This window comes from Drosophila tropicalis, unplaced genomic scaffold (genome assembly GCF_018151085.1).
Source record: "Drosophila tropicalis isolate 14030-0801.00 unplaced genomic scaffold, ASM1815108v1 contig_393, whole genome shotgun sequence".
Lineage (NCBI taxonomy): Eukaryota > Metazoa > Arthropoda > Insecta > Diptera > Drosophilidae > Drosophila > Drosophila tropicalis.
This window is the reverse complement of record NW_027172855.1, coordinates 4,268,130-4,292,436: the sequence shown is the minus strand read 5'-3', so window position 1 is coordinate 4,292,436 and position 24,307 is coordinate 4,268,130. Positions and strand designations below refer to the sequence as shown.

General features: G+C 33.1%; 1 protein-coding gene across 3 annotated transcripts; it reads right to left on the bottom strand.

The window, feature by feature from the left end:
- Positions 1-1,909: 1,909 nt before the first annotated feature.
- On the bottom strand, positions 1,910-14,928 carry nrv2 (nervana 2). 3 transcript variants are annotated; one of them, XM_068284810.1, is made up of 7 exons: positions 9,271-9,408; positions 7,900-8,155; positions 5,318-5,458; positions 5,137-5,256; positions 3,371-3,663; positions 3,120-3,288; positions 1,910-3,062 (listed from the first exon to the last, which is right to left on the bottom strand). In XM_068284810.1, exons 2-7 carry the CDS (start codon positions 8,039-8,041, stop codon positions 2,959-2,961), a joined length of 969 nt encoding a protein of 322 aa, XP_068140911.1. In that variant the 5' UTR covers positions 8,042-8,155; positions 9,271-9,408; the 3' UTR covers positions 1,910-2,958. The 3 variants fall into 3 exon arrangements, with proteins under 3 accessions (XP_068140911.1, XP_068140912.1, XP_068140910.1); XM_068284811.1 differs by having other exon boundaries at positions 9,283-9,381; XM_068284809.1 differs by lacking the exons at positions 7,900-8,155; positions 9,271-9,408 and adding an exon at positions 14,611-14,928.
- Between the last annotated feature and the right edge of the window lie 9,379 nt (positions 14,929-24,307).

Genomic DNA, 24,307 nt, shown 5'->3' with positions numbered 1-24,307 from the left:
CAGAGATACTGCAGAGCAAGTAACCGGGTGACCGTCGAGATTGTTTGTGATTGTTATCTACAGAGTACGCATGCTTTTTCGGTATATCTTATCGGCAATGATTACATTTACGTAAATCCATGTTGAGGGCATATGACAAAATAACAAATGACTGTGGATGGCATATAGGGTCATATTTGGCTTGAAAATAGGTTGATGATAGAAAACGAAAGGTTTATCTACCAACCCTTCGGTGTTCCCAAGTGCAGGGGCACCCAGCTCCTGTGTTAAGTGTGAAGTATAAATAAAACATATATAAATTATCTTAATACCTAATTGCAGAAAAACTAAGCAAGTCTGAACAACCTAAAAATAGACACAGATAAAGTTTGCAAAAATAAAATGTGACAGGTTCTTAACTAATTGGAGGCTATAGCTGAAGAAATACGTATCTATTTAACGTGGGTTATATTTATATATTCATGTTTGGTTGTGTGTATTAACTTCAGGCCCTAAATTAGATAGCTATTAAAAAGACAATGTATATGAGTTTCGCATCGGACCTTCTTTATTCAGAAATATCTTACAATCAGTAATAATTTAGAAGATTCGTACAAATTGGCCCAGTTAGAAGTTTCTCAATTACATGACCTTTTATCTACGTCTTCGTTGTATTAAGTTGAGAGCGTAAGATCAAACTTAAATCCTTGTTACACAAAAGAATCGACTTTGTGCTTACTGCCATTGGTAAGCTGGAAACTATTAGCCGCATTTTTCCAAAGAACATGTATAAATTTTTACTTGGAACATACATATGTGTTCATTTATTTGATTATAAGATTATATTATTATAAGATGACGATTTCATCAAATAGCTTATGCATGGCCTCGTGGTAAAAGGTTAGTATTATTTAGGTTTATATGTTTTTCAAAAGAAAATTTAATTTCTTTTAGGAAATATTACATTATTTAATATATATATCATAAAATGGAAAGTTTCGATGTGATAAGTTATAACGTTGAGTTGGTCATTCTATTAAGATGCTGTACCGTAAATTTTGTGGGCGTATATCCAATAATTTTGTTCAATGAATTTAAAAAAAAAAGACACATTAAAAACTTTTAAAAATTAATCGTAAACCTTTTTTAATTTAGGATCCAATTTGGAGATAATTGAAAAACTCAAAATTGTATGTATTTTTTTGGTCTTTCTGATTAGCGTCATTTTAAGCAACTAATTCATTCTAAAATATAATTACATTTGAACTACGAACGATAGTGAATTAAATTTCCCGTAGTATAAGTTATTGTTCACCAAAATCGGATAAAAATTAGGTAAACTTTGATGCCTCGCAAAAAAGGTACTTTTACTTTCCACTAATATTATGTAAAAATCGAATGAAACCAAAATTTAAGGTCAAAAAATATATGTTTCAAATTTTTTGCTGCCACTGTAGTAGTTGAATTGGATTTAAGTGGTACATTTAGGCGCGCATCAATTGAGGACTCCTACCTCTCCTTTGAATAGTTGAATAATTGCTTTTAAATAATTGCATGAAAATCTCGCTGAACAAAGCAAACTCGATGTATTTTCCTGTCTCTAGAAAAACTAAATAAGTCAATCATTTGGGAAACCGAACAACAGAAGAATCTTGCCGGGTAAATTCGATTTTTGACATTATAAATTACACAGATTATCCAGATATAATGAATACTAATCCAAGTTTACCAACCGAATTTAAGCCATTATAATGCGTAATGTATAGGAATGTTATAATGGAAACCCTTAAGAAATTTCGAAAAATAGACAGATAGACAATAGATTTTGAACTTAAGACTTCAACACTTATTTAGCTTAATTTAAACATAAGAAGTAAGCACATTCTGTTAAGAAAATGACTAAAATTAATAATAATTGTACGTTGTATCCTTGGTTTTTCTGTTTTTAATTTTATTGAAAACGTTTTTAAAGAGATTTCATTTGAGTTTTGTCATGTTTGTTACTATTATTATTGTTATTATTATTTATATAATTTATGTAGGATTTAACATTAAAAACTTATTGATTAAAGGCTGTCTAACGTCTGTCGATTGATTGTTATATATTTGTATTTGATTGAATATATAGAAAGAGAATATATTTTTAGTTATAGAACACTTTCAATACAATTTACGATTTACGGAAACTAATTTCAAAAATTTGTATAATGTTTTCATTTGTTTTGTTTTTTTGGCTTCGATATTGGTCAGATTCGTAGAGGGTTCTGTTGGTAACAGAGTTTTGTTTGGTCAAAAGAGATATTTTACATTAATAGGTGATTGTTTATCTGGTTTTTATGTTAAAGATTGTATTACTTAGCATGTTTTTTTTTTCGATTCAAAAATGCAAGCTTCTTGCTTTGCTCGATTTTAAATGGCAGTTAAATGGTAATTTAAAATAAGCAATAATTTGTTGTATTTTTTGTAAATTTGTTTTGGTTTTTGGAACATCTGGTGAATGAGATTCGTACTTTGCTAAAAATTTATAATTAATAATTTACTTTTGACAAATTTAGCATTCAGCATTTATTTAAATTTTACAATGCAAAAAAAATTGCTCATAATCGATGAGATTACCTCTTAAGCGGTAGAATTCATCATTTCACTTTAATTCTTTCTATATCGTCTTGTATATATATATCTATGTATATATGTTTTTGTTTGTGTATATATACAAATGTATACATATAGATTTTTCTTGTTGTATGTAAAGAAGCTACAGTTGAAAAATTGTATTATCCAAAAATTTGTTTAGTTTGCTTGTCCTTGCGAATTAATTTGTTTTTTTTTTTTTTTTTGTTGTTCAATGTAAATGTTTGCTATAGAAAAAATCTGCCATTTTGGTGTTCTTATTCTTCGTTACTATTATTTGCTCTTAAAAGTGGTTCTATATGCTTTCTATATATAATATAATTCGCACCTCTGTTAACTTCAGCCACGTTAATCGATCAAAAGCTCATAGTGTACTGAGCCGATACGCTCCTTGCGGTCATGGATAATATTACGTGCCCATGCTTTGCATTCCACATTAATAATAATGCCACCTGAATGAGAAATGGTTGAAATGAATATATAAATTGAACTTTGTTTATTCCACTCACGTTTGGGTCGCTCGAAATGCACGGCCACCAAAGGACTTAAGTAGCCCTCAGAGTTTTGATAGGGATAGAAATAGCCGGGGAAGCCCTGTACTGGCAAATATGCCACAGGACCAATATTCTCTTGATCGGCAGGATTCTCACCCTCGCAAGTTACCCAAATGGTATTTAGCTAAAAGAAAGAAACAAATACATTCAAATTAATCAATTGATTAATTGAACTTTTCTTTTTTTTTTTGGTTTATGACGCTTACCTTGTGCGCTTCTGTTGTCTCAACAATTTTAATGTAATCCTTTAGCTTCGATGGCATATTTGAGGGCAGATCCTTTGAGGTATTGTAATATTCTGGTATCCAACCATAGATCTTATTTAGCTTGAGGAAAATGCATGGTGAACTCTTGTGATAGTTGTAGTTATTCTCCTTGGTGCAAGGCGACCACGCCTTAATATCGACATCACAAACTTGTCCCTTCGGTGGGGGCTGGTTATAGTCACAGTTATAGATATTTTGACCTCGACCCGGTGTCAAACCAGGTACTTTGTACACTACAAAAACAATAAAAGGGGGATAGAGTTTAGTTTTAAATAGAATAACGTTAAGAGTTCTATTGCAGATGTATTTTTTGAATGACAGTTTTTAGATTATCCACAATTATACCAACTAACTCGTATCATATGAAAAAATACAAGTAATGAATGCTCAGCTTTTTTCGTTAGTCGGGAATGTTAAATTTAAGTTTGATGAAACTGAACTTCGTTGAAGTAAGAAAGAAGTTGATTATATTGAAGTCATTTTGTAAACAATGGTTCAAGTTTTCAAAATAAAGCTAATAGATCAGATATATACCTAATGTATTAACTAATTTAAGTCTACAAGTAAGCAATTGTTAATTAACTAACCGTTTTTGTAGTAAACGATTTTATAATATCGATATTTGCCTTTAGGGACTCATAAATGTTATAGGGTTAAAACAATTTTTCCGTCAATTAATCTTTCTACTAAGCCTTATTCAATTTGTCTTTATGACTTTAAAAAACAACAAGGAAACCTAAACAAATTAAACTATATTTGGTAATTTAAATAATTATCTGTAAATATCTTTATACTTAAAGAAACCTAAATAACTGAAAGAGTTCGAACTTTTTAGACTACTCTTTTAGATTGCTTCCGAATATAGTAATTGACTTTAATTTTTGTATTTTTTTGACATCACAAAGAGACAAAAACACTTCGCGGAATCGTTTTTTGAATAATAATATCAAGTACACAAAATGTAATTTCACATCTCAGTATAAAAGGAGTTAACATAGACTATGAATATCGGTAGAGTCCATTATTGATGTTATAGTCAATGTTATAATTTAAGTACCCTGTTCATTATATATTTTATTTTCTGGTGATTTGATTAGCCAAAAGGTTGAAATACAAGTAACAATTTTGCAATTATTATTTTTGGTTCTTAAAAACATAACAACAGTCAACTAGGCCTAAAATAAAACATGGATATGCGTTTAAAAAGGAATCTGTAAATTTGTGTAAGTAAATACTTTATACTTTATATAAATTTGAAAAATTGTAATACTGTTGTTAATTATCATCAGATGTGTCATCTTTAAACTGGATACTTTTTCAATGACATCTATTTTTGTAATTTGACCTGCCTTAGATATGAATTGTGTCCCATAGGAATGGTTTATTTAGATCTATTAATTCGATATTTGGATCTTAGAGCCTAGTAACGACCTCTTTTGACAGACCTTGAACTAATTTCTATGTATTATGGGAAAACTTAGACACATGTGAAAGCATAACCAGCCAAGTAAAATGAGGAAAAAAATCGATAATATTTTATTTTAATTAGAACATATGCAAAGCAAGTTGCGTGTTGTCAAGTCGTCGCCATCGTGGTCACACTTATCCGCCTAGCAACTAGAACCACACCAACAATAACTGAGTTCGACCTGTCCCCAGGGTCAGACAACATGAACTTAAGGGTTGCCTTGGTCTTATGCACTTACCCGCCAGGAAATCATCCAGTGAGTCTGTCCAATGTTTGTAGTTCTCGTGCTGTGTGCCCTTGTACCAGATCAATGTGCTCTCGACATTGTCCACTGGAGGCAACGGCCGGAAACCGAGACCTAAACAGATATTTCATTTGAAAATTAGTTGTTTGGCTTTGTTGCAAAAAGATGTACTTACCGGGATTTGTGCCAATAATTGATCGATCCAGCTTCCACTTGGGTATTCTGGGATCAAGTGTCTGGAAAAAGGCCCACATACAAATGGCCACTAGGGCGGCCAATACGCCATAGAATGCCACATAGAAGATGCCAATTTTAGCTAGAAGAAGATTTGAAAGGGAGAACATTTGATTAGATTATAATCAGTATAATTAACTAACGAAGAAAACCCAATAATGAGAGATTGAATCATTCAAGAAACGTTCTCTCGTTCCATCAATTGAGCTGATTGAATTAACCAATTGAAGTTATGTCTTCGGTCACCGAATGGGTTAAATTTTTAATTAATGAACACAAGAAAGGAGTGGGGTGTTTGCTCTGTTATGTCTGGAGATCCAACCTACCCGGCAAAGTGAACTGAACTAAATGCTTCCGTCACACTGACGTTAAAATGTTCTAACCAAAGTGATTCACGAGTATAAGACTAGAATGAGCAACTCTTTCAGACACGTAATCGATCTTAAATGTTTATTAAGAGAATTTTAATTATCACTCAAGAGAGTGCTTCGTTATTTTAACGATCGCTCTTGATCAATACCAATGAACATAACCTCAAGTTATCCACGTTGTTTGTGTCAGAGTTGGTGCTAAGAGAGTCTTAAAAGACAGCTCAAAACCGCAAGAGAAGACAAGCGATCGAGGGAGTGACAATAACAGAGAAGAGTTTCAGCCAAGATCACTAATACATAAGTAAATACATTTCAAGTTTGGTCGATTGACCAATCTCTCTCTCCGAGTACATAGTTTGTTTACCTTACTAAACATTTAATAATTGGGTTAAGTTTTAAAAAGTATTGAAAAGACATATTTTGTTTTAAAAGATAATTATAATATGTCAATATTATGGGATAGTTTATAATGAAAACTCCTTTTTTTAGATTTTTAGTTCTATTGGTAGCTTTAATTAAATAATGGTTTATGAATGGTTTGACCAACTTTAAATCCAAAGTTAAATTTACAAAATTAAAATTAAGGATTACTGACTGCCTTTTAGTTAAATGAGAATCATTAAAGGAAATCATGAAAAAATCATCAAGAAGTAGATTAATATAGTTGCTACTTTTAAGAGACAATCTGTCTAGATTTCCAACTTCTTGAAAGTAATAATTTGTATACGGAAACAACTTAATTCAGACTATAAAAATACATTTAAATGATTTGTTTTGTAAGATGGTAAATATGGCACCATAAACATATTGATTTTCTGTTTCATGAATGTGCATTCAACTTTGTTTACGAGTTGTCTAGTTATGGCTCCTTACATTTCGTTCTGGTGTTTTGAATTCGAAAGAGATTATTCCATACTGACAGTGACAATGGCCTTGCATTTATTTTAGCATAATGCAGTAAAACTACTTAAGATTTATGAGAAGTACATTTGGACACTTGGCAAGAGATTGGCCATTAATTGACAGACCATTCATGTGTTGGTCCATTTTAGTAAGCCAAAATTGTGTCATTTATAAAAGAAGGAGACATAAAAGTCAATCAATCTATCTTATTCATTGGTATTAAGTAAATGAGAGACAAAAGGTTAATTACCAACAAATACATTAGATAGATAGATTAACATTAATCTGTCAGGACTATGTACTTTTTGACTTGTCGTTGTTAATTTATGTTCTCTTTAAAGTTGACTTTCCCGGATTCTGGTTGTCAGTCAAGGTACATTTTCACAAGCGCATGGAATAACATAATTATGACATTTTTTGTGGCATTTTTTCAGCTTTTTGACAAGAAAGTATGTATATATGTATGTATATCAACCGAGTGTGAAAAGTGGCGCAAAGTTGTGGCAAAAGTAACGTGCCTACACCCAAACCCCATTTACATCTGGTGTGTAATTAAAAAAATATTTCACAACTTGCACTCAGCAGTTGAGTTTGGGGTAGTTAAGTACGGAGCTAGTAAATGCAGAGTGACGCATAACTTAATGTGCAATGATTTACAATGGGGGGAATGGATTTACGAGTAATAAAAGTCAAAACTTTTTTGACATTGACAACAAACAAATTTCAACTATTGAATATAATATTTGTACCAAAATAATATAAAGGCCATTAAAAGTACTGCCAAAAGTATACACACAGAAATTGCATATTTACTCTAAAGTTGTTGAAGGTAAAAAGTGAAGTTCTTATCTAGAAAGTGTATACAACTTTCTGATATAATTTTGCGGTTTAGTTGATGATTCATATGAACTGATGGGTAAATCCGTAATATGTAGTTCAATAAGCCGATAAGCAATTATTAATAATAGCAAAGGCTCTCTAAGTTTAATTATTATAACGAGCAACATTTTCAAGTAAGATAAGCAAATGTATAATTAGTTCCCTTTAAAGTAGGTCAAATTAGAATAAACAAAGCTTTTAATCATCAATTTTTTATACACTAAGACATTTTTTTATAAATTTCAAAACGCAGCAATTGACAATTACTAGGAAAATGGTCAATACGTTTCATTGATTTTCTTTATTAACCCATTTAAGAATATAACCTATTGGTTTTTCTTTTAATCCATTCGCCAGAAATTGAACTTACCCCATGAACTGCGATCACGTCCCATAACCGTCCCCTCTTCAGAGTTGTACATGAACTTGGAAAAACTAAAGGGTTCGGGCTTACGTATATTATGGAGATCCTCATCCGTAATGGATGTTGGCATTGGTACAGGTTTCGACATTTTGGTGGGATTTATTATTGATTATCTTTGTAGAGATATATTTTTTGTGTGATTCGTTTGTATTTGGTGATTTGGTTATGGGTAATTATAAATATATTTTAATTTAATAACAAGCTAAAAGAAAAGAATTTCACTTATATTGATTTAGACGAATTTTATTTAATTTTCTTTTTAGTTTTAACGATATTGTTCTCTGTCATTTTCACTTGTATCTGTACACACACACTTAATAGACAAATAAATGGTACACATTTATATATATACATATATTTATATACATACATATATACACAGTTTACAACTTTTCTACACATTTTCGCATTTTATACCCTCCCTTCCTTTGACTCCATTCAACACCCTCTTTCAGACGCTCCTTCTTTCCCATTCTTTCTCTCTCTCTCTCTCTCGTTCCATTGAGTCCTTTATGCTCTCTGTTTTGTTTTGTAGGATATCACAAATTTCTCTACACATACACATATATAATCTGCGCCCACTCTCTCTCTCTCCTCACTAGCCAGCTTCCCCTTGCGTCTTCCGGCTTGGATTAACCAAGAGTATCCGGAATAAATTTGGCGCCTTTCTTTTGCCCTGTGTTTCCAGGCTTTGGAGTGAGTTTTAAAGATACTTGTGAAATAACTTAAAAAATTGCATCTAACCTTTGCATTTTGTGTGCACAAGAACAAATAGTTGATAGTTTTTCCCCAACTGTATTTCCCTGGAATGCATTTCCGCATCGCTTGCTGGGGCCGCTTGACCCGGCAAACTCTGAGATACAAAATTATATTTTCTACTTGATATTTTTTCTTGAAACCAACAAAAACACGAAATTGTGCGCGCTCTTTTGAAAACATACGGATACAGATACAGATACACACACACACACACACATAGCAAGAAACACTGACTCTGTATAATGTGTGTGTCTCTTTGGTGTCGCTCTTTGGAGCTTACAAACAACCACACCTTTTGAAGCGTTTCTTCAACGCGGAGCCTCGAAAAAACCTCGAGATACTTTTTATAACTGATTATTTGCATATGTATTGGTGTGTTAATGTGTGTGTGTGTGTGCTCGGGCGTGACAAAAATTTGAGAGGCAATATGAATGAATCTTCAAATTTTAATTTTTATGATTATATTAATTTTTATCCAACAAAGACTGAAGCTAATTGTCGTTTAGTATTTTTTGGATTTTGATTAGATTTTTAATCTCTTTTAAAATGAACACACACTTCACTCTTTACCACTTGGTGTTGGCCTGGCCAACACACATACACACAAACTCTAAATTCTTAGTGAGTTCTTTTAGCTAGTGTTTCCAGTTTTCGACCCGTTCAACGTTTCGCAGCCGCTCAAAACATATTTCAGACTGAAATCCAAAACCGAAGTCTGTCAATATCGCAGTCCCCAGACTTGGCTTATATGTTTCTGGTTTTGTGTGTATGAAAAAATGACTCAACCTCTCTCTTTCTCTCTCTCTCTCTCTCTCTCTTTCTCTACAAATAGTCTCTCGTTGTCTCTACCCTCTTTTGCCGCTCTTAGCTCGAAACCTTTGGGCATTAACTCAGCTGAGTTTGTTTTGAGTGGAAAATCTACATTTTGGCGGCATTTTACCCAGCGAGTGAGTGAAATTTCCTTTTAGTTTTCGGATATTACGATTCTGAGATTTCAACTCTTGGGTTGGGCTGGGCTGGAACAGTAATTGGCGTGGGGAACATTATTGGACTTGCACTTGTTTTAATTAGACTCTGCCATATTAGCGATTGCACATTTTGTGCAAATTGCTCTGCGTTTGTAAGCGTGGTTTTCACGGCTACACTGAAAGAAATTACTAACTTTTGGTTTTTTTTTTTTAATTTCGATGACCAGCAGTTGTGATATCGCTACTATAAGTACTTCAATTTTTTTTTAAATATCTTGTCTTGGTAAAACTTTTCAATAGATTTCAATTTAAAATCTACTTCTTGCGCCTGGTTAAAAAAATGTGTTTTATTTATACAAAATTGCTTAAAGTTTTAGATTTAATTTTAATTTTTCGTCTTAATTTTATTATTAATTATCAAGAGCAAGCCCCAATGTAGTAATTCTCAACCAGTTTTAACGTTAAAGTTCTAGTCTGCCCATTACAATTCTGGAAAGCCTGCCTATAATTTAAGTTTGTTAGCCCTAAGATTGACCTTCAATTAGTTCAAAATTCTAGCCATGTTTGACTTCCCTTTAGTTAAACTTTTATATATTTCCAAATAAATTTTAATTATTTTATTGAAATCCTGGACTATCCTCTAGTATTTGTACCTCAATAAACAAACTCTTAAATTAAATGTGACTGGGTATTATTCATCAGCTAACTAATATGATTGTAAGTCTGTGGGTTTTTGTTTTAAGTATTTCCTACTTATGTATTTGTATAAATTTCTATTGCCATGAAGAAGGCAAACTTAAGTTCTCTCGTAATGTTTATTGACGAAATGCCATAACAAAATGTTCTCAAATTACTTATAAATATTTATAAAGTGCATGCCTATCCATTAAAAATGTTAGGCAGATAGTTTTCTATTGTTTACGTGAAAGTTATCGTTGTCAGCAATTGAAATTTTTTAAATATATTGACTCTGAAAAGTTTATAATAAATTTTCTAAAATTTAAATACATTTCAGACCTTTCTCTAAAACTGTAATTGAATTATCGGGACTTATAGTTTGCTTTTAAAATGAACAAAAGTTTTATTGAAATATAAATTAAGCACCAAGTTTTGAACAGTGTAGCAAGGGGCACTTGAAAATATGTCATATGTTCGTGCTAAAGGCTGCGTTTCCATCGTGTCCCCAAATGCATTTGTCAAATGTAAATGCAAATGCACAGTTAACTGATGCATTGTTTGCATTGTGTTGTTGTTGTTGTTGCTGTTGTTGTGCGCGGCTGTTGCATGTCCCGTGGCAATGATGACTGTTGCATGTCCCATCCACCGTCTCATACTGCCATTGTTGTTGGAGTGATTTTCGGTCGGACTCACACGGCATTCTCTCATTCACTCACTTAGTCAGTCTCTCTCTCTCTCTCTATCTCTCTTTGTGGTAGTACAGGATCGTTTGGAACATTGCCAAAACTCAAAACACCAACTTCTAGGTGCATGTGAGTGTGTGCGTGTGTGTGTGAGGGTGTGAGTGTGTATCCTTGAGCCACTCCACTGCGTCATTAGCACGGAGAGTGCGTTCAAAAAGTGTGCGCTTGCCCGCAAAACCTGTTTTTCAAATGCGGTCACAGGATACAACAAGCCAATGCAGAGTATTTTCAAAACAGAAAATAAACAACTCGATGATGATGATGATGATGAAGAACAAGAAGTAAACTCCAGTGGACTTTCCAATGCTCCGAGGGTGGAATTCATGCCAAAAGAGGGTTGGTAGCAGCACAAACTCCACAAATATTTATGCGTGACCGGCACTGGGGAGAGTAAGGATTCCAACTGTACATATACACTTACATTTACATGGATGTATATGTATCTATGTATGAGCTTATGTGAGACACGCGCTCCAGTTTTATTCCAAGTACTTACTCGACATCCTTATACATACATTCATATATAAAGACACATTCATTAAAAATGAAATATGGAATCAGCTATTGCTTCAACTTGATGAAGAAGGAGCTATGCCAACAGAATCCCATGAACTTTAACGGAAACTGCCTCATGTTTAGATTCCTGGATATCCGTGGGATTGACAGTTATAGTTCTGCACTGTCAATTTTAGTTTTCATCCTTTTTTGTTTTTTTTTTTTGGTTTGGGTAGAGTCATTTTAATTAAGACCTGTTCACCCAGGCTCTGTCAGAGTTGCTCTTCCTTTTCGAGGGTGCCTAGTTTGTGCATTTAATGAGTGTCACCATTGAGTGGTACTTGGCACAAGAAGGAATGGGAAGCAGCAGCTTGACACGGAGGCTGTGCAATTGACAAGCCATCCTTTGTAGATAATCGATTTCTATTGCGTTTGTGATAGCTTTGAGTGGCAGGGAAATGGCTTATGGACGCAAACATTCAGTAATCCAACTTTTTGTGCAAAACTTTTCAAAAGCATTCTGACATTTACTGTATGTCCTAAAAAGATTTTCTGCCAATCACTTTTAGATAGCAGAATAAATTTACAATCAATTATTGTTAGTTATAGTGCTGTGGTTAATCTTAAGTAGTTGTATTTTATTTAAGGATCCACTGACAAAGTCATAGCTGTTTGTTTGTATTAAGAGTAAGCGATATGAAATGAATTTATAATATGGATCCGAGATGCCTCTATGCTTACACACATTTGTTATTCAATCATATTCATAGAATATTTTTTAATATTTAAAGGTTTAAAGGTATGAGCTAAGATAAAAGTTTTTAGATTTTGAGACTGGTAAGGATTTTTACATTTGAAAATTACAAGGTCTCAGAAGTTCTAAATCTGCTTGAATATGTGTAATGGATTCAAAAACATTAACAAAAAAAACACAAAATATTAAAGTTGCCAAAATTAGGTAATGTTTCCACAATATTAAAAAGTAGTTCCATCAAGGATAGTAGGATTTAGGATAGTAGGATTTAGGATTTAGTTTATTTAGGATTAACAAGTACGCAAATCTATTAAACTATTTCACCACACTAAAACAAATTTGAGATTTCGCATCCTCCGCCCAATTTAACAATTTTTATTTTTTTTGGTGTCCAATTGAAAAACTTTCTCAATTATTTTTCAAACAATTCTAGAACTTAAAAAATACAAATTTATGTACGATATTTTATTAAGTCAGTTGACTAAGGACTAAAATTGCTTAACTTTATTTATCTTTCTTTTATTATTCAAATCAATCAGAGGTCGTTTTTTGTATACTTCAGTCCCAGTTTTTTATTAGTTTTTTCCGTATGTTTATCTCAAAGTGAGCTAAAGAAAAAGTTTCGAATTTTAGCCCAAGAATTGCGAACATTATATTATATGTTTGTACTTTATAGTCATAGGATTATGATCAAATTTGATAGATTTTGAGAGCAGTATTTAATTTGTTTGCAGAGAAACTAAAATTAGTTGTTCTTGACTATTTGTTCACGGTGGAGCTGTATTATGTAGCCGCATGGCTAAGTCCTAGATATACATATGTGCAATGCCTGCAGATTATATCCTATTTTTAGGTATGCTTAGAATTACCGTCTAACTCATTTTGTCTAACTAATTAAGAATATGCTTCGGGTGTAAAATAAAAAAATGCTTTTTCTATACCTTTCACATTTTTGACCCAAGGAAGTCTATCCTTTTCGCCAAAGTATAAGAATATAGCGTTGTTTACAAGGACATTAATTTGAAAATGAAAATACAATCATTGACTGTATGAATTATACATGGAGAATTTTTATGTGTATTTATTTACATATCTCAATCGCAATAAATTGGAAACTAAATGTTTAAAGGACATGAATTGCAGTTCGTTCACCTTTCTTTTTGTGGTTTTGTAAACAAAACTTTTTATTATGTTAATATATCTGACTTTGTTTCGATATTTCAAAACGCAATCTAACAATAAGATCTAAAACCTAAACCAAAATAATTTAGTTATAAACAACTCATCAGATTAATTTATTAGTAATAATGTAACAATTTCTTTTCAAATCTAAAAGAACCATTTTAAAAAGCATGAAGGTAAAATAGAAGGACCCAGCTACATAAGTTTTTCGATGCCAAAATTAAATAACCTTTTAAATTTAACTTTCTCCAACTTTAAAAGGTCGCAATTTTCATACAACTTGTGAGCAACTAATTCACACTTTTCCATTTTCAAAAACTGTTGAATTGTGGCTAAAACTATGAAACTTTCTGAATTTTTCTTCTGCAAAATTTGTACGGCAATAGACAAAAAGGTTGACAATTTATATGAATAAATAGAGATCAAGTTTGCATTGATGTTAGATCATATTCCTTAGCATGGTCAAAGTGATCTGCTATTCTTTCTATTTCTTCTATTACCAAAACCATTGTAATCCTTTAATAGAAGTTTCTGCTGATATAATAATCTTGACTTTGAAAGTTAAAAGTTCAACAGATTCAATTTAGAAAAGAAATTGATAGAAATACAAATTTGATATAGATATAAATATTTTTCATTTATCCCCCCATTTAAAATATCCACAAGAAGAAGATAATCTTTGTAAGTCAATGTCAGCAACTGTAACTAAAGATATAGCAGACGGCTATTTAAATGCCTGTGTATAGTTTGATTGCATAATGACATAATTGACCGATATAGGGATAAGTATCTACTCGCACTATCAGTTGACAGTCGTGTGTGTGTGTGTGTGTGTGTGTGTCCGTCAAAGGTCAAAGAGAACAGAGCACAGCATCCATAGCGAAATGGAGGCTAAAAACTGCCATTGGCTGAGCAATAGAGACACACACACACTCACAGACACACACACCGTTTAATTCATATGTATTCAAAAGATATTCCTTTTGATTAAATGTGGCAAACTGGCACAGCTTGACATTTTATATCAAGATTTACGGGTATTATGGCGACCAAGAGCAAGTGCCTTTATGTAACTTACCCCAACTCTCGATGGTACGTCCAAAATATGAGTTATCCTCGGAATCGTATATCATTTGCTTGAACGATTTCTTTTTCGGACGCTCCGGTGGCCTTGCATAATACTGTTGAAAGCCATCGATGCAATCCTCTGTGATGGTCGGCATTCTTTTTCCGGCAGCCCAATGCAGTCGCAAGCGGTAGCGGGATCGAAATCGGGATATGGATCTGGATCTACTTGAGGTGGGAACGTATACGTATTCCTCTATGGCTCTCGGTCTGTTGATAAACCGCACGCGAAGTCAACACCGTAGCGAGTTCTTTGCGAGACTGATCGCCACTTCCCGTTCCAGAAATACTGAACATGAGCTCCTCCAATGAAGCTCGTGTCATAATCCATGCAGAACCCGCGATGTCGACTATGATGACGGCGACGGCGACGTCGACGCTGACAACTGCGTTGGCGTAGGCGTTGATGATAGTCCAAATGATCATCATCGTGTTACATATTGTATATATATATGAAATAAATTATTCTTTTCTCTCGTTCCGACTCGTGCAACACACACTGATTTTATTTAACAAGTGCGGCCAACAACTGCGCTGCCATCTGCGTCAACGTCGTCGTCTGACGCGCGCGTCTCCGTGCTTTTTCATATGCAAAAATTGTACAAATACATCATCAACACTATGGCAAGTGTCGGTCTTAATCAAATAATATATACACACACTTGTGTAAGTGTGTGTGTGTGTGTGTTTAGTATATATCAAATCGTCATGTTCAGTTCTCACTGACATTCTGAGTAATTTGATACAAGAAATCGTCAAGGATCATCATCAGGATGATTACCTACTTGTTACTGTCTTTGGAGGTGATTTCTTATGGTCAAGTATCTAATCACTGCTCTTGATCAAAGTAAAAGTGCATTCAACAACAAATTTGACCACAAGAATTTAAGTACAAAACAGTTTTAGAAAATAAACAAATACCCAACTATATTTTCGACGAGTACTTTGAAGAGCTTGGCGATTATACAAAAAATTCATTTCAAAACCAATATCTTAGTTTACTTTGTAATGCGCTCTTGAGGTTTTGTTGTAATTCCCAACTTGTTTTAGCGACTGCAATTGTTGAGCTCTAAAGCAAAGTTTGTTGATGAAAAAACTTAATGATTCTTAAAGCGGCCACACCCAAAAACATGCTAACTGCCTTTAAAATAATTTTATTCAGAAGATTGACCTAGACCTGGCCTAAATACAAGGTTAAGAGCAAAAACTTACTTGTGAAACTTTAAAAAACATCGTGAAATTGGGGATAAACCAAAATAAACCATTAACAAACAAACAAACGAAATAAATTTATCAACGTTTCGCACTATTTGAAGCTCTTTTAATGCAGTCAAAATCAAAAGTTTACTATATATGTCGGATAGTGTTGGTTAAGTAACTAATAAGTCTAAGCCTACTAGTTAGTTCCAATGGACTGACAGGTGCGTCATTTGTAGCCCTGGTTAAGCATCCAAGCAACCTTAGCAACTAATGTTGAGAGCTGTCTTCAACAGGTTAGGTCCTATATAAAGGGCCTCGGGCTAGAGAGCGCAGTTAACAAACCCTCCGGGAACTAGCCACACAGTTCGAGAAATCGAGAATAAGTGAAATATTGAAAGTGCAAAGTACAAGCAGTAAAAGAACAAGAATGAGTTAAATAATACTTTCGACGCTCCGACATATACTAAATATTTACCAAAAACAAACAAGCGAACAAAAAGATAATGTAATAATACATTGGATCCTTTATCCTTGGAAATCATTGCCCCTTGAACTTAAGCTTCATCTATAAAATATTATCTAAATGAGAACCAGTAATATGCAGACATAACTCAAAGATACCAAATGCATATACATTCGTATGTATATACTTTTGATATTAATGCCACACAATAGTTTTGCTTTTGTGGAAGACCCAGCGCGTGACACAATTTCCCTTAATTGAATTTGAAGACACTGATTACGACTTGGAGGCGGATAAAAAGCTCTCAGTCTCTGTGTCTTCCCCTTTTAGAAAACAGTATGAATACCAACATAAATTCATTTTCAAAAATCGCCACTAACCTAGGAATGACACAATTAAAATCTAGATACCTAGCTAGTTAATAGCTAGATAAAATATGATTTCCTTTGACACTGAGCTCACTTTATACAACTCTTGTCGTCTTATTTCGTCTTCAAGTTGCCATCCCTACTATATACAATAACTATTCAAATTTTTGTGTACATTATTCACTCGGTGTGTGAGTGTGTGTTTGCATCTTTGTGCTCGGCACACGGTCTCGTCTTTCAATTGGGTTTATATGAGGCATAGCAACTCAAGTTGCTTCAACAAATGGTTTGATTATGACATAAATCCAAATAAATAATTTTGATACAGAAATTGTAGTCGTTGGAAAAATTTCTATGGCCAAGTAAACCGATGTGATCGAATGCGAAAAATGCGAGGAATCTTTTTCTATGTAAATTCACTAGCCAATAATAGAATTTTCAAGTGATTTAAAATCTTTGAATTTTTCACACACAATCAAATGAGGCATCAAATTTGAATGAATACAAATCTATACATATAATGCAATTGTAAATATATCGCTTTAGCTTTGAAAAAATTCATTGTTAAATCAACTTATGCAACGCCATGAATACGTTGTGAGCTCAGGATGTATTCGTATTAATGATCGCAAAGTGCGCTTTTTATAAGCGGCGCACACAAATCGACAATTTCCTGTGTTCTACGCCCACCACGACTTGTCGCTAGACATTTGTTTTGCAGTCATAGTGAGTGGATAGCTAGTTAGTAGCTATGTTTAGCGGTCGCTTTTGCCCGACGATGCTCTTTTTTCTCTGAGTGTGGCTGTGTGTGTGTGTGTGTGTCTGTTGTGTGCTTCTATGAGGTGCATTTTAAATTTAATTGGTATGACTTTGGATTAGAAATGGGATAGATATTTGTCGGGGGTCATCAAAAAGCTTCGTCACAATCGAAAACGATTTTCAATATTTCAATCCAGAAGTGAATGCAACAAAAAACCAAATCGAATTCTTTATTTTCTGATTTTGAATCTGTACCATTTTGTATTTTGATTAGATATATAAATAAGATGTAAGTCTTAAAACCGATCGTAACATATCTATTGGATTGGATAGGCGAAAGATAGTCCCATATTACGATTAATAATTCTTTTTTACAGAATAAGAAAGTTCACAAAGTTTTTTTTTATATTGTAGAATAAGTCAAATAGCTAATTCTAACAGTCTGACGAGTGTATTCAAAATTCTGCATCTTTTTAATATAGCTTTCTTAAGAAGGAGTGGTTTATATATAAAGTATAAACCTGTGCATTAACTTTTATCTACAAGTGTAATCCATTGAATAGCGCGAATTGTGTCAAGATAGTTGATTATCACAGAAATACTATTCTTATATTTAATAATACTGACAAAATGTCTTAACTAATTAAAAACAATTTAAAACTTATTTAGTAAACAAAAGTAAACAGATTTCAATGAGTGATTTGACTGTTTTTTCCTTTACAACGTTACGTGACGTAAATTATTTGAAATAAGCAAAAGTATTGTATTTGTATTTGTATTTTTTTTTTAAATCTGCATCAGACATTTATAGATTTAAAGGTTACTCATAAAATAATCAGAATTGTTTCACCCTTTAATTTTCTTTGAATTTCCGTTACATCAGTCTAAAAGTCTATTGGTCGAAAACGCGTGGATGGTCGAAAACGCGTGAAATAATCAAAGTCGCGTCAAATGGTCAAAATCGCGCAGAATTTTAGACTTTAGAATTAACACTCCTAAGGGTGCGAGTAATAGTGCTAAGGGTGCGAGTAATAGTGCTAAGGGTGCGAGTAATAGTGCTAAGCGGCTAATTTAAAAACAAATGAAATGTTTCAAATGTAACGAGGAGTATCTATTTCTTATCCGATTTTGTTGAACAACATCTCATTCGACAGGAAATTTAATTCACTATCGATTGTAGTTAAAGTGTAGATAACTACACTATAAAGTATAAACTTTAGTATGAACTAGTGACGTAAACTGACGCCAAACAGGAAGACCAAAGAAAATACATAACAAATAAGAAGAAATAAGGACTTCTTTTTTCAGCTTTATCTCATTTATTAGTTAGAAACATAGTTTAAAGTTTCATACTAAAATTAATTTTTGATTTTAAGAGAATATTATTTTGGTTTTAAGAAATAGTCTGTAGTAAGATTTCTGATCGGTTTTTTATGAAGTCGTCGTTTTAAATCAGTTTATATTATTTGGCATTGACTATTCGTTCTTCCAGAAAACTGGGTTTCAATATTTTTTGTCGTTTTTGAGATTTCCAATTGAAACACTAATTACTACTAATTACATTTAATTTGAACTGAACTTTTATGTCTCTGGTCTGGTTCAAGAGCAAATATTTAGCTTAATATTTAGAATATCTCTGTAAAGAAATTTTGCAATCTTCTTTAAAAAGTTAAAAAATACTGCTCGACAGCTTTAAGAATCATATTGATAACGAATCTTGCCAAAATTGCCAAAAAAAAAAAAATTTTTTTTGGGTTTTCCCAAAAAAAAAAACAAACAAAAAAAAAAAAAAAAAAAACAATAAATAATTCTTAGGTCAACAATAATAAAACCTTAATTGTTATATGACTGCTACTAGATTTGCGATAGTATTTATTAATAACCGTAGGTAGTAGGTAAATCAATAATAAATTCGTGTTGATAAGGATAAATTAGATGAGGAATCTACTGTTACTCATTGCTGATTGATAAGAACTGAAGCTCTTTGAATGAAAAGAAAGTGAAATTAATTTAGTCCAGCTATATAATTACAATAGCCAGTGCTTAGTGTTTCTGTTTTTAACATCCAGCAATTAATTTAACATGTGTAATTGTTTCTAATTGCTAATAAGTATGCATTTTCTATTTTTTAAGAGAAAATTAATTTAAAAAGAGCGCTTTCAACATGTTTATTGATTTTTTCCTTTAACAAAAAAAAGGAGCTAGAAGTTTTGGTTCATTTCTGGAGCAGAAACTTGCGACTCCAATTGAAAATGGTTGCCATAGATTTCAGCTTTTTGTCATAGACTGACCCGTTGGCGGGATATTTTGAACTAAACTAAAAAAAGGTTGAAAGTTCAGTTCTATTGATGTAAAATAATTGAAATCACAAAATATGAAAAATAGCTAACATTTTTAGCTTAATACTATATAATTAGTATACCTACTATTAGTATTTAACTCCAAGATGACTCAATAAAACACTATTTATATTAATATATATAAACTTTATCTCTGTTGCTATCAGAAATTATATCAAACCTTGCAATTAAGCCATTTTGATGTGTCTTTGGAATGGCCTTCTTCTGGTCCTGATCCTAGACAGTTAATCCAAACGGAAGACCTTCCTTTGACACATGCGTTTTAAGGTTTGCCTATCTATTTCGGTTTTTTTGTTTGTTGTAATTCCCTACTAGTTTTAGCATTAAAGATATAATATGGGCATTGCAATTGTGGACTTAAAAAAGTCTTTAAGAACTGCTGCTAGAACTTGTTAGTTCATGAAATAATCTCGCTTCGGAGGCACCGACTTCAAGCCGAGTTAAAAGCATGGTTTGATTTAAATTTCAGGTCGTAATCAAGACTTGAAAACCCTTCTATTAGAGAGTGAAGTAACAAACTGGCTTTTGGTCAATTTCGTATTTGTGACAATTATCAAATTCCGCTGTAAGTGTTTGCCATCCCATCTTTGAGGATCTCCCATACTCCGTGAGCCTTGTTGAATGCAAGAGAAAAAGAAAAAGAAAATGTTGGCAAATATGCAAAGTATTTCCTGGAACTAACCCTGGTTCGCTTCTTCCAAGTATTGTTGATGCTGTCAGCGCCAGCATTTTTCTTTTGCCTGTCCAAGACCTGTCCAACCAAATGCCTTCAACATTTTTGCAATTTCCGCACCAATACAGAGAAAGTAAACAGACATGTCGAACTGTAAAAAGCAAGGGCCACAATTTTCAAATGTACATGACCTACAAAACAAAAAATGAATATATAGAATTAGATTTATTTTCTACACAATTGACTCTAAAACTAAATCTGTATGTGTTTTTTCTATAACTTAATATTGAATCTAATTTGGCACTAAATTGGTCAAAAATGTGTTCTTTGTCTATCTACTTATATAAATACCAATGTTAATGTTAATAGATTAGAGTAAAATTAGTGTTGCTGACTTTTAAGTTTTGCATTTAACTTAATGAGAAAGGGAATTAAAGCCTTTTTTATTACCAATTTATGTAGAAATGTGTTCAAATTGCTTTTTAAGTCTGAAAATGCCAGACCCATGCTTTTAAAAAATAATCAAAGCTTCCAAAACAAAAATTGTGTTCCAAGGAGAGTTAATTTAAGCTTAAAGACTAAATAAGACCATGTAATATACATTAATGTTAAAAAAAACTTGAACTTGCCAGTTTTTCAGAGCTTTTTGAATCTTTGTATTAGAAATGTCTGAAATTTTGAAAATTTATTTTTGGTAGATTGATTTTTCAGCTCCTCAATCGTGACTTTTAGTAGTGATGATGGTGATGATGATGATGACCACGTCCAAGTCTTTCACCATACTCGACTTTTGCACTTTTTCTTAGATTTTTCGTTGTTTTTTTTCCTTTTTGTGACGAAAAATTTGTAACTGGGCAAATTGAAGTCAAAACTTTGGCGCTCAACGCAGCATGCAAGTCACATACAGCTAGAGAAATAGGAGATGGTGGTTACGGAGGGAGAGGGACGGGGGTCAGATAAAGGGACGATGTCGACGCAGCACTGGCAGGCATGACTAAGCTGCCTATCCTGTATCTGGGACTCGTTGGTTGGCTTCTGCCTCTCTCTGTCTCTTTGAGTTGCTTGTTTTTGGTTTTGTAGTTGGTATCCATGGTCAAGCTAACGAGCCTGACTGTGTGAGAGAGAGTTGTAGAGGGATGTGGTAATTGTGGGGTATGGAGCTATAGTGTTGGTCTCGTAATAACAGCAAACCGCACACACACAAACAAACAAAGGGAGCATTAGGGGTCAGATGACGGGATGGGACGAACGCGGATTTTGCCTTTCGGCGGCTTATTGCGGCATATGAATTAGATTGAGATAGATATAGAAAGGCAAACCAGAAGAGACACGAATGAGACAAAGTGATGCAGTGGATTCAAAAATGTAATAAGTATAATTGTCGTCGCTTCGGCAGTCTTAAAGCAGAATAATTTCATTAATTATACAAGACATATTATGTATACGACCCTTTGCTTCACATCCATCTATGGGAGTCTAATAATGTTTCCCTTATAGATGCATCTTCAAGCAATATACGGTTACTTAATATGAGCAAAGTGAATTTCACAAAAATGAATGACAAATGGCGGATTATAATATAAACATACATTTTATTTTAAAACGTAGATTTTGAAAGCCACAATCAGTTTCACCACACAATAAAGGAAGCTGTCTTTGGCCGAGGGGCTTCACATATATATACATAGTTGAAGTTCCGATTACTTACCGATATACTTACTGTTAGTAGGTGTCTCATGTCAGTCTTAGCTCCTAGTGTGTCATGTATGCCTGCCCGTTTTCTGAATACAGTGGATTCCAGTTGTATCGATATTTTCTTCAAAAATAATTTGGGAATTTGAATTTAAAATTGCTTAACATGTTGCATGGTATACCAAAGTCGGCCAGACGACTTATTTAGCTCTTTTATCTATCATTTACTGTCAATTAACATAAAACATAAACCATGTTTAAGTTGTTGAAAAAGTGTCCAAAGTGTCCGACAAAGTTTTACATTATCGAATCTCTCGCTATTTAAAGAATTTTTCTATATTTTTCAACTTATTTTTCGATGGTGTAGGTAACAAACGCAAAACCAGTAGTATAATGAAATGTGGCCAACATGATCTTCACAATACGCCGTTGTCTCCTTGCACCCCGACCAACCATAATGAGCGAAATGTAAATGGAATGCAATGCAATGATTTGAACGAAAACTATAAAGGCTAGAGGCAGCTTGAGTTTATTCTTCCTATGTCCTCGTAATTGGATGAAAAAAGAATTTGAACTATAGGTAATTTTTTTGACATTCTTCATTGGACCTCCTAATACAGGTAATAATCCTTCCGTCTGGTACAAAGTTACGAAATTGAATAAAAATCTATAAAAGTTATAAAAGCGTAATTCTAGTGTTAAAATATCATAAGGTATTTAACGTTTCAAGACTTCCCAGACGGTCGTACTTCATTGAGGAAGTAGCAGGCACCACAGTCTAGTGTGTGTAGATTTATACAAAAAATTTGTATTTTTATTCACCGTGTTTCAACCGGCAAACACTAGCTCAATCTTAACAAAATGGTCGTAAAAAAAGAAAATGTCGTTGGATTTTTTTGTGAAGAGGGTCCGATAATGTGTTAAGTTATTAGATTTATTCTTAGACTTTTTCGATGGTACATGAAACAAACGTGAAAGCAGTAGTAAAAAGAAATAATCTTCTTATCACAATTTTACTAAAATGTTCCGTCTATTTGGATTCCTCAGCTTGCTAGTCACTTCAATGAATTACGGTGAGATTTAGCCAATCAAGGACAACATGTTTGGTTTTCAAATGGTCTTAACATTACCCAGGATGAAATCTGGTATCCAGGTCAACCGAACAATGTTGGTGGTAATCAGCATTGTGATGAAATGTCCTTTACTTATAATAACATAACCGGATTGAACGATATGAACTGTCACGCATCAAAAGGATACATTTGCGAAGCATCCCAGCCCAAGCACCACAGCCCAACTGATCTTTTAGTGATGTGATTGCTCTCCTCCAAGATCAGTGCCTGATGTTTATGTAATATCCATGGGCGATTTGATAAAAGGAGTTGTCTTTACATTGGAATGAATTATACCTATTGTAGTTTTAAAAAACAAATCTAGTATGTAGTAAATTTACCCTCTTCAACAATCGATCTGTGTGGCCATTAAAATGACCAACAAATTGGCAAGTGCGAACAGTCGAAACATTCTACAAAGACTGACCGACTTTACCTGAGCTTTGCCTTACACATTGAATTGGTTTCAGATTCTTATCGGTGAAAATATTTATTACATAATTTTGATAACTGCTATGTGAAGTAATAATAACAGACACGTTTGCAATTTTTAATGACTTCGAACCGTTTTTCTACCAAGCAACAATGGGGTTAAGTGGTATAATCGCCAATTCGTCTGAGCGATTGATTAAACACCACAGTTTCAAAGACTATAAAAGCTAAAAATAACTAATTCCGATTTCTCGATTTGATAAAAAGTAATTTGAGCACAAATTTTAAGTCTGTTAAGTTTGTAAACTATTTTAGCTAAGCTGATTCCTTCAGGTGTTAAGGTGGTTATATGGTTGCAATTTCCGTATCTGCATAACATGAAACCCACTTATCAGAAGCCTGGGATAACGAATTGTATTATCGAACATTTCTTAGAATTCTTTGCCATTTTCAACTTATTTTTCTGTGGTGTAGGTTTTATTGTAAAACACTTATATAGTGGAATATGAGGGAACTCAAGATAACCTGCGGAACAGAAAGTCTGCTATATAAAGCTGCCAAATCTAGTAAAAATTAAAGAGTTTTATTAAA

What these genes read in the sequence shown, in the direction of transcription:
- nrv2 (XM_068284809.1), bottom strand. Translation starts at nt 14,755, where the DNA reads ATGCCGACCATCACAGAGGATTGCATCGATGGCTTTCAACAGTATTAT. An exon ending in ACTGGATGATTTCCTGGCGG is followed by an intron (nt 3,664 to 5,136) that starts GTAAGTGCATAA and finishes TTGTTTTTGTAG; the next exon opens with TGTACAAAGTACCTGGTTTG. An exon ending in GCATTTCGAGCGACCCAAAC is followed by an intron (nt 3,063 to 3,119) that starts GTGAGTGGAATA and finishes TTTCTCATTCAG; the next exon opens with GTGGCATTATTATTAATGTG.